Genomic DNA, 15,388 nt, shown 5'->3' with positions numbered 1-15,388 from the left:
TCCTCTATTCTCTATCAGGTTTTTGTCTTCTTTGGTTTGACTCAGTTTCAATATTTTGTGCAAGAGTTGTCCTACTCCTACTCATTCATCATCTTAATGCCTTACAGGATGGATAGTAAAGCATATAGAGCGGCTCATTACTATTAGCAGTGGACAGTAGACACACACCAAAATGATGATTACCATGAGAAATCAATATCCTGTAGCGTTATATGACGAGATGGAAGATTAAAAAGGAAAGTTTCCCGCTGCACTGCTCTAATAGGAGTTCCATTTAAAAAATCTGCCTTTATTATAGTCATATTCCATATATGACTGGAGGCTCGAGTGCATATTAAAAAGGTTCATTCTACAACCAAAAATGGGAACCCTTAAGGATAACAAGGACAAACACTACAGTGTACTAATCCTATCTGGCTAGAATCTGCTTGTAGACACTAGAAGAAACAATAAGCCAGACACGAGTCCTCCAAGTGTTTTCATCCCCCAGCACACCAGAGGAGGTAGACAGAGAGAGAAAGAGAAAGGGATGATAGCATTAATCACAATCCATTACCACTCCCTGGAGACGCTCTGCATTCAGAGTGGTGGACGGGTGAGGATGAGGAGGGGGTTGGTAGTGTGAGGTATAGAGAGAGAGGGGTTTGGTTTTGGAGGGTGTTTGTTTGCTGGAGGACCTGGCAGTAAGGCAATATGAAACTTGATTATTCCTTTTCAATAACCGTCTGCTGAGCATCCCGTGGAGACGTTGCAGGTTGCTGATTAGTTCGTCAAAATAATAGAAGGCTCTTGAATAGCCTTGTTAAGATGTCTAACTTTAAGAACAGACGGCAGCCCAAATCATTGTTCACTCTGAAGCATACGATAATGATGGATTGACTGATGCAGAGGGATGTTCCTGCGGAGGCTGCAACAATTTTTTTAATCAAGTTTGTTTATTTTTTCAGGGCAGACAATATACAAAGTGCTGGAGCAACAATACTTGAAGATATATATTTGTAGACATTAATACAGAGTATTAATGTATGTACATACAGTATTTACACTTAAAGGCATCACAGTGGTTTGTACACTCAGTTTTTCACCCCCTTTGGTTGAATTTAAACATTTTGACATCTTTTTTTTTTCCATGGTGGTCGCCTCACCTCCAGTCTCTGTTTCAGTGCCATCTGTCCCTCTCCTCCTGGAGTTTCACTCACTTTAATCCATCTGTTACCTCTAAACCCATCTCAGTGTGTCACCAACCCACCATCTTGCCCCTTACCGAATTTCACTGCAGTGCTTTGAATTTTGAAGGTCGTTACAGTAGCACGTTAAACATCACTAATTTGTACAAAAGCCACTCCTGAGTCTTGCAGGCAGACCACAGGTCAAACCTTAAGTCTTTGAAGGTTTTTTTTTTCATATATGACAGCAAAACTGACAGAATTAAACGTAAACACAGTCGTTAATGGACCAGGTAACACATTCACTGCTAATATATGACCATTTTAGTTCTTGTTTTTGAAAAATATTCATATCATACACTGGATTTGACACATGAAGAACAAGTCAAGTTAATTGTTAGCTTTCAAAGGTTTCGATTGTACAACTTGGATATCTTATTTAAAGGTTCACTAAAAACCTTTAAATGACACTCCATATCAAAACTTATCCAAAATCAGTGACTATACAAATGACTGTCTGCTGTGCCCAAATCTGTAAAATTGGTTCTCACTTTTGACTCATGAAGTGAAGTGCCCTCTCTTGTAATCATCTGTGTCATTTTCTAATTGCCTTTCCACACAAGTGTCGGTTGTAGAGTCGTATAAAATGCACCACAGCTCAGCTCACGAGCCTCTCATGATAACACTGCGGAGCAAAACTCCCTGACAAGCCATCACATTCCTAGCAACGTAAAGGCCCATATACTGTTATTTCCAACACCTATCCATGCATGTCTGTCCATCAGGCTGATCCCACTTCAGATAAACATTAAACACTTTGGTAAACATTTGACAGGTTTCCAGAGAATGACAGGGCAGTAAACAGGGTTCAGGGTCGAGCCGGGATGAGGCAAAACTGAAGCAGAAAAGTCACTGCAGACTCTTCAAAAGGTCCATCAAGCATCTTGGGAGCAAAACTGGGAAATAACCTTCATACCGGTCTTTTAAGTGGTAAAAGAAAAAGTGGGAACCTCTTTAAGCAATTACCCCTGATTAGAGTGAAATAATTAAACAAGTTTTCGGTCCCAAATCAAAACCAACCTCCCCAGCCTCTGAACTTCACTCTCTGCTTGCCTCTTGGCCCCTCTAACCCAGGATATCCAGGTAAACTGGTGGGTTCTTGACCAGGGCCAGCAGGCGGCTGTGGATGTCCTTGATGACCATCCTCTGCTGGGGCTCTCTCTGCCAGCAGCCCTGCATCAGCAGGTACACCTCCTTGGGACAAGTGCGTGGCCTTTCCAGTTCCCGTCCCTGCGTGATGCATTCGATGGCCTGTTGGGGTGGGAATTTCAAATAACAGTATATTAACAGCCAGGATACATTATGAAGCATAGCAGTCTGTCCTCAATGCTTCAGTGGGGAAAGGACAGAGTCAGCTGATAAAGACCAACAGACGTCTCTGTATTTAAAGGGCCAGGTCATCCAAATTTAAAGAAAAATTATGTCTCACTTACTATGTGGATAAAGTATTCTATTCATTACATGTTTTGGGGAGGAGGGGAAGGGGTGGCAATTCTGGCACACAGGTTAGTAAACTTCACAGCTACCTCGAAGCATAGAGATACAGAGAGAGGAGATATCTTAGTAAATGGGACCATAGAAGGAGTAGATATATCGCTGCTAAATGTGTACGCCTTAAATGGGGATGACCCGGAAAGTGTGGGGCTTCTGCTAATGGGGGGAGATTTTAATTGCAAAAAGGACAAAAATCAACATCTAAGCAATGGTGATTAAATGCATCCCTCCTCAGTGATAGTGAATTAAGTATTGAATTAAGTATTATTATAATATTAGAGCCAAATTAAAAATGTATCTTGAATTAAATGCAACTGCAGAAGTGTCACCACTCATTGTATGTGAGGGTTTTATGTCTCAGGAGTTGTATTATTTCATTTGCAAGTGCAAAAAAAAAAAAAAAAGAGAGAGAGAAATAAAAACAACTAGAATTGGAAAATACAATAACCAATCAGGAGCAACAATATAAACACAATTCATGCCCCAGTCTCATGACTGCTTCAAGAGGAGCGCATATACTTTGATAGATTATTGACAGAAAAAACTGAGGGACAATAGAGATTTGCTGAACAAAAGTATTATGAACAGAGCAAGTAGACTATTGGCATTCCAAATAAGAAAACAACAAATGACTCACTCTTTCCTTACAAAACCAAACAAGACTGCTTAATCTTTTGCACATTTTTATAAAACCTTATACAAGAATTCAGGCACATGCACTGATGATAAAGAGTTGAAATCTGTCTTACAATAAATAAAACTAACAGACTTAACGGATAGAATGGCTGAAGAATTAGACAACCCAATCGAAATAAGGGGAATTGAAGAATGATATTGACACTTAATAATAAAAGATATTGAACTATTCACAGATAACAGGAGAGGACGCTATGCTCTTACCTCTAGACACCCAGAAAGTGTTTGATCGCATATCTTGGCAATTTTTATTTGAGACACTACTATGTTTAAATTGTGGGCCCAGCTTTCACAAATGGATTAAAACACTTTATTCAAACCCACAGCTCTCAGTTAGACTTAATATGTCTAGATCAGAAGCCTTTACTCTGGAAAGGGCTGTAGACAGGGGTGCCTACTATCACCCCTATTGTTTGCAATTTGCATCAAACCTTTAGCTCAGCTAATCAGAGATGATAAAATATATCGTGATCGGAGAAGAGCATAAATTATCTTTATATGCAGATGATGTCCTGCTATATCTGTCTGATCCCATGACAACAGTACCTCATCTAAAAAAGATTATAGATCAGTTTGGCTTTTATTTGGGGTATTCAATAAATGTAGACAAAATGGAAGCCATGGACATAGGTTGTGGAAGTTCCCACTCAGTCAAATTATTTAGTGCTAAGTATGAAAAATAATAAAATGTACTAAGAACGACCTGGAGCGCTCAGCTAAAACCAATGATGACATGGATTAGTGTACAGAGATGCAATGGCTGAACATTGAGAAATATGTATGCCAAGAGACACAAAATCTCAAATTTCAAATCTCAAAATTACCATTCTTATATATAGCCAGGTTTTTTAGAACACCACATACAGTATAACAGCTAAGATAAACCCCTCAGCTTCCAGCAATTGCTGGAGGAATTGAGGGGCACAGGTGGGCAACTATATGCATACATTCTGGCTAAAAATTATTGGAATGAAATATTCCAAACTGTTGGGGAAATGATACACATTGACATCCCACAAGACCCAAGATTCTCCCTGTTGGGAATGACACCTGAAGGGATAGAAGGAAGGAGTATTTACTCCAAATTCGATTTATAGCAGCGGTGAAATGTATTATGTTTAATTAGTTAAAGCCCAACACCCCCACCTAGAGTTTATGGATACAAAAATTATGGGACATATATGAGATGGAACAAATAACACACTCATTGAGGCTTTAAAACCCAAATTCATTAAGAGATGGAGTCCAGTCATGATGTTACTAATGCAATAAAATTAGCTTTTATCTTTATAACTTCACCTGTTTTGCTTATTCTCCATACTATCTTAACAAAACTGAACAGAGTACCTTGGTCTATAATGAGTACTCTGATAATATGGTCTGTAATGAGTACTTTCATAATATAATCTGTACCACAGTACCAAAGATGGAGGTTTTATTATTATTTTATTTTATTTCTATAGCCTGTACTGTGCCAAAAAATTGAAATTAAAAAATTATAACATAAATCTGTTGATTAAATAATTAAATAAATACAGATATATTGTGAGTGGGACATTTTACAATAGAACAATAAACACTGTTAAACTACCACAAGCATATCTTTAAGTTTATCTGTCTAGCCCTTATATCAGACCATATCATGCCAATAGTTTTGTTTTCATTTGTCAATGTTTTGAGATCTCTGTTGCTGAGATTCCTGCCTCCACCCTAATATAAAGGAGGTGGCCAGAATTTACTTTGTGGTGCTCACAGCATTGAAAATTGACATTTAAAAATTCAACAGCTATGTGTCTTTACAGTAACAATGCTCCTGTTGCTCTTGATAATCCACAGATTTTGGAAAAGCTTTAAACCAAAGAAATAGTAAAAACTGTGGATGGTGTGTTTTGTGCATTATCTAGAGCAGTTGTTCCCAGCCTGAGGTCGAGATCCACCCAAGGGGTTCCAAAATTAGTCTGACAGGTCATAAGATGAATAAAAGGCAAAGTAAGAAAAACGTGTGCGTATATTTTTGTGACACAAAATTAGCTTTTTCTTGTGAAATACTGGTGACACTCAAAACCTTAGGGCCTCCAAAAGTCCTTCAAATTAAAGAATCTGAGAAGGGAAAATCACTGTTTGGTTGAACTGCTCACAGCTCATGTCCACATGAGCCACAATCAGTAAAAAAGGTTGGGAACTCATCAACCAGTTACCCCTAAAAATGAAGTGTTTCGGCACAGGTTATGGCTAGGGTGGGATTGATTTGAAACTCAACGTTATTTGACACTGTTATTTATATAAAAGTGGATATTGTTACAATTATTATGTCATGCAGACATAGTGATGCTATAATAGTTGATGTTTAAGTTTAGTCTCCTTTTTCAGTGTGTTTGTTCAACTTTTCATCCACACCACTACTACTTGCAGTTGCAGAAGTTCCTCCTGAGGTTGAAAGAGATGCATCTGGTATTTTTTTCCCATTTTTCCATTCACTTAAATTGTAATAAGGTGGCGGCAGAAGTGGCAAAGACAGATTAAAACCTGATTAAGTAAAACCAAAACTATTTGCATGGCTAGATGGATTAAATTCTCACATTGTGCTAAAATTCAGTTCAAATCAGTTCACTTCAGAGAGACTTTGTGAATCAATGGATGCTACACCAAGGACACACATTTTTTAATTTGTTTTTTTTTAAAAGATGTTTTTTTGGCACAACAACCTTAGTGTCTACAGATTTACAGACGTGTCCATTAGCTGAGACCTCAGGGACAAATGAGAGCAGCCAAAATATGAATAACCTCCAGCACAGACACTAATGGCTTGAATGACTGATTGAGTTCACACGCTCTTGCTGCTCAGTGAATAAATCACTGTCGAGGATGTGAGAGAGGATTTCACTACGCCCTGCATTTGAAGGGTTACTGACTCAATCTCTTGCCCATTGTTAACCTTGGTCCTGATCCGATGAACAGAAGAGGCCTGTCAGTGCTCAGCCACTTCATACCAAAATGGCCTGTCAGTCAGCCTCACAGCTGAACAAAAAGACTCATAACGGTCGCCCAAAATGGCCGCTGTCGGTCAGTATTTTGGGATGATTTATCTCAGCCACTGTGTGTTTAGGCAACATGATAATTGCACCTGTCCCTCATTGGCCGAGACAGATTAGGTTAACGAGGTTAAAGCTCATTGGCCCTGGGCAAAAATGAAAGCCAATGAGATTAGAATTGAGTGCAAAGGAAAAGTGATCTACCCTTCTCTTGAAAGGAGAGAGGGTTTCGGCCTGTAATAGCACCGCTGTGGTCGCAATGGAGTCCCACTTCTTACTGCTCAAGCTGAAAAGGCTAGACTGGACTGCCCTTAATTACTATGAGCTTATTGATTAGTTTAAGAGTACTGTGCACCATAAAACTTAAGCAACATATGCTCTGAGATATATATGACTACAATGAAAACAATTTATGCTTTTAAATGCGTTTTTGCACAAAATGTGTGGACACACTGTGGATTTTGGCCCTTGTCACTTACATCGAAAGCACATTTGAAGGGGATCTTTTGACAGCCAGTATGAACAGGAGGAATGTTTACAGCGTTTACTCTTTCAGTGTTCATACGGATACCTGACTTTTGTTTTAAGACAGACTTGAAAAAGTGTGAACCGATCCTTTAAAGGGACAGTTCATCCACTTATCCGCTAGCCACTCAGATGGTTTTAGTTTCATTTGTTGAGGTTTTGAGATCAAATTCAGTTACTTCATGCCAAAATAAATTCTGATGTCTGACAGGAAATCTGAGCACACAGTGTCAGGTTAAAACATAAGAGTGAAATACTAAACTCTGTCGACCACAGCAGAGAGCACTCTGTCAAGAGAAATTTGGACTTACTCTAGCACCTTTCTCTGGCTGGAGCCTTTTCCATCCCTACCAGCCACACAATTATGAAATGTTTACTAATGTCCTGTTGTTTATGCTCTGGATTTTAGTGCCATGAGGGGGCCACCAACTGCATACTTCTTCTTCTTCTTAACAAATATGTTACTGTTCCTCACCAAAACGCCTTCTGTGTATCCTTCCTACATTTCTTGGCATGTTACTGCTGCCAACTGCAGATCAGTGAATTAATGTGAAACCATTGGCAGGACTGTGTATTATGTCACCCAATAATAAAATCAGGGACCCGCGCTTAAAAACATGGCACTACTAGTGGTCTAAAACTCCATAGGTTACGTTCAATGTGGCTAACAGTAATACTTAAACATTTTGGGAAATATGCTTATTTGCTTTCTTGCCAAACATTAGATGAGAAGATTAATATCATATGGCTGGACCATGTATGAAACGCTAGAGGACTTTTAATTTGGCTGACCAATGGTGTAACTTCATCACTCAGTCATGCAACATTCAGCTGACCAATGTTTGTTTGTGTAAAAATGACATGTTGTGGTTTTAAGGTTAGTTATGTGCCAGACTATTTCTTTGTGGTTGCTGGGCAACCACCAGAGCTAAGCTTATAGGCTGCTGGATTTAGCTTCATACAGTATTTAGCATACAGATGTGAGAGTGGTATCATCAATCTTCTCATCTAACTCTGGTCAAGAATGCGAACAAGCTCTAGTTCAAGTTCAATTGACAAAATAGAAATCCCAATGAAAAAAGTTAACAGTTCATGTCCCTGTATGTCATCTAGAGTAAATATTTTTCACTGTTTTGAGCAGTGCAGATGAAGTTTCATCCACCTTCACTGCACTGGGTTGACAGCAGCAATCTCAGACGTAGATATCTCAAAGCCTGGTCATATCAAACCAAAACTATCTGCATACCTACATACCATTATTAAGTGAGAAAATATGTCTTTTTGTAATTTGCATGAACTGACCCTTTAAATGGAGAGATGGAGGCTACAAATACATGTGACAGGTGTTTCCTCTGACTAGTGATAAAAAAATAAGTAGCAATACCTCTACTAAAATGAATTATGAGCCAACAACCAATAACATCTTGGCCATCAAAGTTGTCCATTAACTTGCCGTCTCAACCCACCTCACTGTTGGACAGCTGATACCAGGGCTGCTTGCCATAGGTGAAAATCTCCCAGAGGACCACGCCGAAGCTCCAGATGTCGCTCTCTGTAGTGAACTTCCTGTACATGATGCTCTCTGGAGGCATCCAGCGGATTGGCAGCATTGTGCGTCCACCCACCTGAGCAGGAAAACAAGGCAATGTACACTAACATTACATCCAATATATCTAAATATGTAAGGGAATGTAAAGCATTTTATGTGTCAGGGTGAATATCTAAGCATTGTCTTTGTTGATAGAATTAAGCATAAATACCATAATTTAGTAACAAAGACATTTCTTAACTACATTTTTTAACCTCGAATTTTCTATAATAAAGTAGGAAAGCATCTTGAAACCAATGTGAAGCAAATATTCTGGACAAAAAAAAAAGAGAAAAAAAGAGCTTTAACATTTAAAAGACCTTTATTTCATAGTCATTTAATTCAGTTTGAAATAGAAAATTGACTCTGCCACCAAAATCAACTCAGGGAATCTTTTTGGCTTGTAATTTTGGCTAAATTTTTGATTCTCAAGGCTGTGCAAACTCAACAAGTGTGTGAATTAAAGGATGCTGTAACAGAGATGACCTCTGCAAAATAGAATTAGGCGATTAGGCCTCTTCAATGACTCAAATCCCACAAAGGCTTTTCAAACTGAAACATATGAGCAACCACAGTACTATTCATTAGTTTGGAACATAGACACATACTGTAGTACACCACAGTCTCATAGGTTACTGCAGTAGTTACAGTTCAGACATTACTGATCTAATAATAAAGTCTACTCATTCTGATTTCCATTAAACGATAGATTCACATTTTTTCTCATGCCCATTGTTGTAATCATTCCTCATGTTCATACTGGACAATAAAAAAAATCCCTTCCAAACATTCTTCCAGTGGAAGTGACTCCAAAGTTTATCTGCAGATAATGTTAGGCTTTAGCAGTCTGAATTAATCAAATTAAGTAGGTATCTTCCAATATGATAGTCTATTCTCTCTTTTTGTTCCCGCAGACATTGTTTAATTTTTAATGTAATGATAAAATTGTTTTAATTTTGTCTGTTACAATTACTTTTCTATTTATTTTTGTTTCAGTTATTTAACTGTATTTAAATGCACACAGATGATTTGTAGAAATTCCAGAAATTTCCATTTCTATAAATAAATTTGACTTGACTTGTTTCCATGCTTAGCTGGGGTGGAGGGATGGTAACACAAATAGGGAATTTGGAATTTCAGATAAACTTTGGGCTGTATTTTTGCACAGAACGAGGACAGTGGATTTTGTCCCCCATCACTTACATTGGAAGCGCATTATGAAGGGATCTCTTTACAGCCAATATAGACATGATGTATGATGACAACAAGCAAAAACTGACTATTGTTTTAAGGCAGACTTGAAAAAATTGAGAATCTCTCCTTTAAGTTCGTAAAAAGTGAACAACTGCCTTTGTATATCAGAATTAGCTGATAGCTTTAACTCAAAACTAAACTGGGTGTTTTGTAAATTAAGGTCATCTTAGGGTTTGACTCTGGTTGACAGTTTGATACAACTTGAACATAAAACAACTACGATTGCAAATCCTGGTCCTCCCAGAAGCAAGAACATAATCCACAAATTAAAGGAAAAAGACCTAAAACACAAGGTTTACTGGGGATAATAATAATAATAATAATAATAGTTAGATGGTTGAAAAGCTTGGCTTTGAATGAATGAATGAAGGGTAAACTGCAGTTTCTCACACTTCCCAGCTTTTTCTTTGTATGATCTTTACTGATACTGCATGACCGCCAAACAAGATGAATTACAGTAAGAGAGCAGTTACAGGTAAGGGAATCAAATCATTATCATTAAAATACCCTTAATTCCAGCTGACTTTTGTTCATCATTCCTGTAATTAGGCATTATGAGCCAAAACCAACCAAACACTTTCAACGGGACTAATGTTTCAGTAGAGAGTAATCCTCAAAGAAAACTGTTCACAGCAACGTCTGTGGAACATCCAGACAGCTTTTTGGAAAAACATGTGTTTTTCAGTGTTTTGAGCACCACCTCCACTGTATTAGGATGGAAGCAGAAATTTCAGAGAACAATGTTTTAAAGTCTAGGCAAATAGGACCAAAACTATCAACAAATTGAAAAATGTGTCCTTTGTAATTTGGGTGAAACCGCCTTTCAAACCACAATCAAGTTTTCCTCTCAAATCCAAAGAAAACAAAACACTTAACCCTTAACCCTTTTCATTCTTTACTCCTCTCAAACTACTTACCCGATAGTAATCTGTACTGTAGATGTCTCTCGACATGCCAAAATCTCCGATTTTGACCACCAGGCCCTCTCCAACCAAACAGTTGCGGGTCGCCAGGTCACGGTGGACAAAGTGCAGTGATGCCAGGTAGACCATACCCGAAGCGATCTGGGCAGCGATGTGCAGCATCTGGGGCAGAGTGAGCTCACCCAGCGGGGGCATCTTCGACTCCTCCAGGATACGAGCATCAGGGCCGTGAGCCCTACAGGTAACACACAGAAACGTGTGAGTGTTTCTTGATTAAGGCTTCTATTTCTGCTTTATTAGACAGTTGATAGTGAAGAAATAAGAGATGAGAAGAAGACAACTGAACCCCAGTCATTGCAGTTACACCCTGGCGGTTTTATTTTCGCCACTAAACTGCCATCAAGGTGGTGAGCTCTGCAGGTGAGACACAGGGAACATTTCAGTGTTTCTGGATTAAGGTAGCTTGATTCTACATCTATATTTTACTGGTATTTGTATTTCTATGAAGTGAAGAAAGGCATAATTGGTTTTATTTCCACCAATAAACTGTCATCAGGGCAGTGAGTGGCACTTCTGGGTGACACAGGATGTCATAGTTGTGTCAGAGCTGCTAAGGTTGAAATAATAAAACACACTGCAAAAAGGGCAAGTCAAATCATCATCTTTTTTTTAATTATCCAAGTGAAATAATCTCATCAAGGACTATTTGCATTAGATTATTAAACTTGTTTCAGAGTAACTGGTTTGGATTTTCCTAAGTATATTATGAAGTCTATTGCAATGGCAATATCTTTGTTTTCTTTTTTATTTAGTTGAATTGGTTGTGGGCACAATCTTTGCTGCAAAAACTGTATATTCAAGTAAGCAGAATAATCTTAAATTTAGATTTAAAATTAAGGTGGACCTACAGAAAGGTGGATCACTGCAGGAGTACTTCAAACACTTTTGTGGGGAATTGTTGAAAACAAGTTGAGTGAGGCTTTTTTTAAAGAAGGCTCAGCTTGTATATAATCATATAGACTGAATTGGTTTGTCCTCTGTAGGAGCTAAATTCCTAACCACTATGATGTGTAAAGGGGGTTATATGAAAAGAAATATTTCCATTTGTAAAGAACAGAACATGCTGGCCTCTGCTATTCTTCTCTGTTTCTATTGGCTGTTCAGATGAATCAAACACTGGGATTGGTCTCCCAGTATGTTGGTAACTATGGCATCAACCTTGGGTAACCTGAAGGACAATGACCTCAGCATGCAATCTGCAGATTGAACATTTCTAAATCATATGAGATCTTGAGAGCATTAGAGACATGGTCAGTGTGACCACGCCATAATAAAGCCATTTAACAATGATGGTTAATAGAAAACATAAGGCTTGTAATACGCCTACAATTGATTTGCAATAATGCAATTCAGAGATGCAGAGCACACTGACTCCCCTAACGTTCCACAGTTGTTCTTGTGGATCATAAACACCCACTCTCACGTCTAACTCTAGCCTAAATGAGCAGATCACTGATGATGTGTCTTCATCCATCCTAATATCTCTCCTCTCCACTTTGTCCCCTCCTTACAAAGGAAGTTGTCTATACAATCACTATTAGTTTAAAAGGCAGGTGGCAGGGTGGGAAAGCAGCTGCATTGTGGGGGCTCTCAGACATTTCACCCTTTCTGTCTGCTGGAAATGCGATTTCCATCCATTCGTGAACATATATCCCAGGCAAAGTCTGTGCACATGGATACCCAATCTGTCTCCTGCAGAGGACACCTGGCAGACAGCATCCACTGTGTCTGCTCTAATAGTTTTTTTTTTCAGATGGTTTCCCAGGTGCCAAGTGATCTCTAATGGGTCAACACTGTCTCAGTCCTCAGTGACTCCTCTAGCTCCCTGATGATGTTTTTAAATTACAATTTAAACAATCAAAAGAACATATTTTAAATCTATTCCGCCACCATTTTACACAACTATTCATGATTTATTATGGACTAATTTGCACCATTACACTCTTGAGAAATCGCATCAGTTCATTATACAGTTCATGGAAATGTCTGCTCAAGTGCTGGATCTGATTTTTTACTGTGTTCCTCAGTATTCAAATAAAATCTTGTCACATTTGAAATTCACTGCTTGCTATTATTTTATAAGGACATCCTGTGAATAATATATCTGCCCTGTGCCTTGACACGCTGTAAATCACATTTGCACAGAATATGAAACCTGCTACAAGACTTTTTTTCATTTCTAGCTTAGCAAGCAGAGTTTTCTTCCATACACATACTAGGATGATGCAAAATGTAGAAAAGGCAAGATAAATTATGGGGTAAAAACAAATAATTGCTGACATTTTAGTAAGAGACAGTGGGCAATTTATCCTGGAATTTTGACTTGAAATCAGACATAAATAATTTTCCTGAATTACTGACTATCTCTAGGTCACTAGATCATTTAAACTCTATGCAAAAAGGACCTAAGAGACCTTAAAGTGCAGAGACGGTGGAAGAGCTGCAGCATCAGAAATGAGTTTATTACTGTCAAGAACAAACACTTCCATAGATGCTTTCAAACAAATACTGCTTGCATGACTCCCTCATGCATTTCTACTTAAACACACAGCTATACTAAGTAACCACTGGAACCACATGGTCCAGTAATGTTAGCTGAGTGGGTTTAATCAGACATTGACTGATGGTACCACTGCGGCTCAATCTGGCTTCAAGTCACTTATCCATGTGTCCAGGATTATTTTTCTGTTGAAGTATTAGCAGTTAAAAAGAAAGGAAAGCCACAGTGTCTCACTGCTGGTCACTGAACAAATTCACATTGTTAACTGTTGGTGGTTTAGTGCCTTGCTCAAAGACACTGATGGTGGAAGATGTGAAGGGTATAATAGCCCTGAGAGCTTTGTGGCAATAAAAGATTGCTACAAATATAGAAAACACGACAAAATACAGAAACCAACTTAGTATAGAAATGCTGCAAGATACATGAAGTTTCCGTGGGACACTAACACACTACAGATATTCGTTTCACACTACAGTAGGCGTATAACATATGTCTGCAATCTCACAATGTCTGAATCATGGAATCACACTGTTAAAACTCAGATAAACACAAATTGTTTGCTTAATTTCTAACACATTTATCTGGCAGTCAACTTCAGTTCTTTTCTGTATTTAGTTGTGTTTGTCTGTATTTGCAGCATGTTTCGTGTTGCATATGTGTTACCAGATTGGTAACTGTGTTACTCAATTTTGTCGTGTTTTATTTCTAATAAAATAAAACAATATGCTGATTATGTGTTGTTGAGTTTGTTGTCATTTGCTATGTGAACGTGTTTTCTGAAATTGCAGTGTGTTGAACTCTGAACCGTAAAAGGGGCCTAACTGAGATGACTGGAAGGGCAAAAAGAGTGAATTCAGACAATGAAGCCATAATTGTTTGGGATGTTGTGATACTGGGACTTAAAAATAATAATGATAGAAGATGCTCCTTTTGATGCACAGTTCAGAATCCTCTACATCTTTTACTGAGTTATTGAGATGAGGAACAAATTCAAAGGCTGATATCTGCAGCATGTAATGAAGTTGGTTATGGACAGGCACAACATTGATGACATTGGGACGGACGGTTTGGCTGAATTGAACTTGTGACCCTCAGTTCATCATGAGCAGGTCTGCTACATACCGAAGAAAGCGATTGAGGTCTCCGTGTCTCATGTATTCAAACACCATGGCCAGAGGCTCTCCGTCCGTACAGACGCCGTAGAATCGCACAATGTGCTGGTGTTGAAGCACCGTCAGCAGCTCCGCCTCCCTCTGGAAGTCCAGCCGAGTCGATTCGTTGGCGTCCTTCAGAGTCTGTGCCGCACAAGGGGCGTACATTTACATGACCACCATGGTTACTGGCCTTACAGTTAAAGCAAACACCTTTAATTAACAAAATTACAAGTAACTAACAGTGAGGAGTGTAATAATAGGCAATTCTGTGATTTCTGTGAATAAAAAACAGTGAAGATGCTGTCATAGAGGCCCACAATGCCTTGCAATGCTCCTGCTTATGAGTAAGGATATTTTGCAATCAAAGCATATGTATGCTTGTTTTCATTCACTGTGGTTTGCATTAAACTGTTGTAACGTGAGCCCTGTATTAAATAACCTGACTGACAGAGACATCTTACTCTGAAACCGCAGGATGTAATTTCAGTATATGAAATATTTAAGTACAATCTAATTTCTTTTACTCTTTTCTCCGTGATACTGTGATATGTTTTTTGTAGTCCATAGTTTTAATGGTCTTTATTAAAGTACTGAAAATGCATTTTTTAAGTCAAATATCATTTTGTAGACATTCAATTAAAGAAGCTTTAGGTTGAACTTCTGTGCTCACCTGTTTATAGAATTTCATACAAAATGAAATGTAAATTTGTTTTTTAAAAGCTAACCGTAACTTTCTCTCCGTGCATCTTTAATAATAAAGTTGTACTTCTATTTCATTTAGAATTTCACAGTGGTATTTTTACCCCTACTTGAGCAAAACTCAGCACCATTCATTTATTATTCCAGCACTCTTTCCCCCCTGCATAGACCTCACACTGACAGCTGACATGGTCTCACTAATGAAGCCTAAAAGGAATAAAAAAACACATTAACAAT

General features: G+C 38.3%; 1 protein-coding gene across 1 annotated transcript in view; it reads right to left on the bottom strand.

Annotated features, from left to right (window-relative positions):
* Positions 1 to 956: 956 nt before the first annotated feature.
* ntrk1 (neurotrophic tyrosine kinase, receptor, type 1) overlaps positions 957 to 15,388 on the bottom strand; it is a 38,933-nt gene continuing 24,501 nt past the window's right edge. The window contains exons 14-17 of the mRNA XM_044358818.1: positions 14,421 to 14,593; positions 10,733 to 10,973; positions 8,440 to 8,598; positions 957 to 2,477 (exon numbers count right to left, since the gene is read on the bottom strand). Coding sequence (XP_044214753.1) covers positions 2,292 to 2,477; positions 8,440 to 8,598; positions 10,733 to 10,973; positions 14,421 to 14,593 — 759 coding nt within the window. The 3' untranslated portion in view covers positions 957 to 2,291. The remainder of the gene's footprint in view (positions 2,478 to 8,439; positions 8,599 to 10,732; positions 10,974 to 14,420; positions 14,594 to 15,388) is intronic.

This window comes from Thunnus albacares, chromosome 8 (assembly GCF_914725855.1).
Source record: "Thunnus albacares chromosome 8, fThuAlb1.1, whole genome shotgun sequence".
NCBI lineage: Eukaryota > Metazoa > Chordata > Actinopteri > Scombriformes > Scombridae > Thunnus > Thunnus albacares.
Note: the sequence above shows the minus strand (reverse complement) of the source record. Positions and strands in the feature narration are given on the sequence as shown.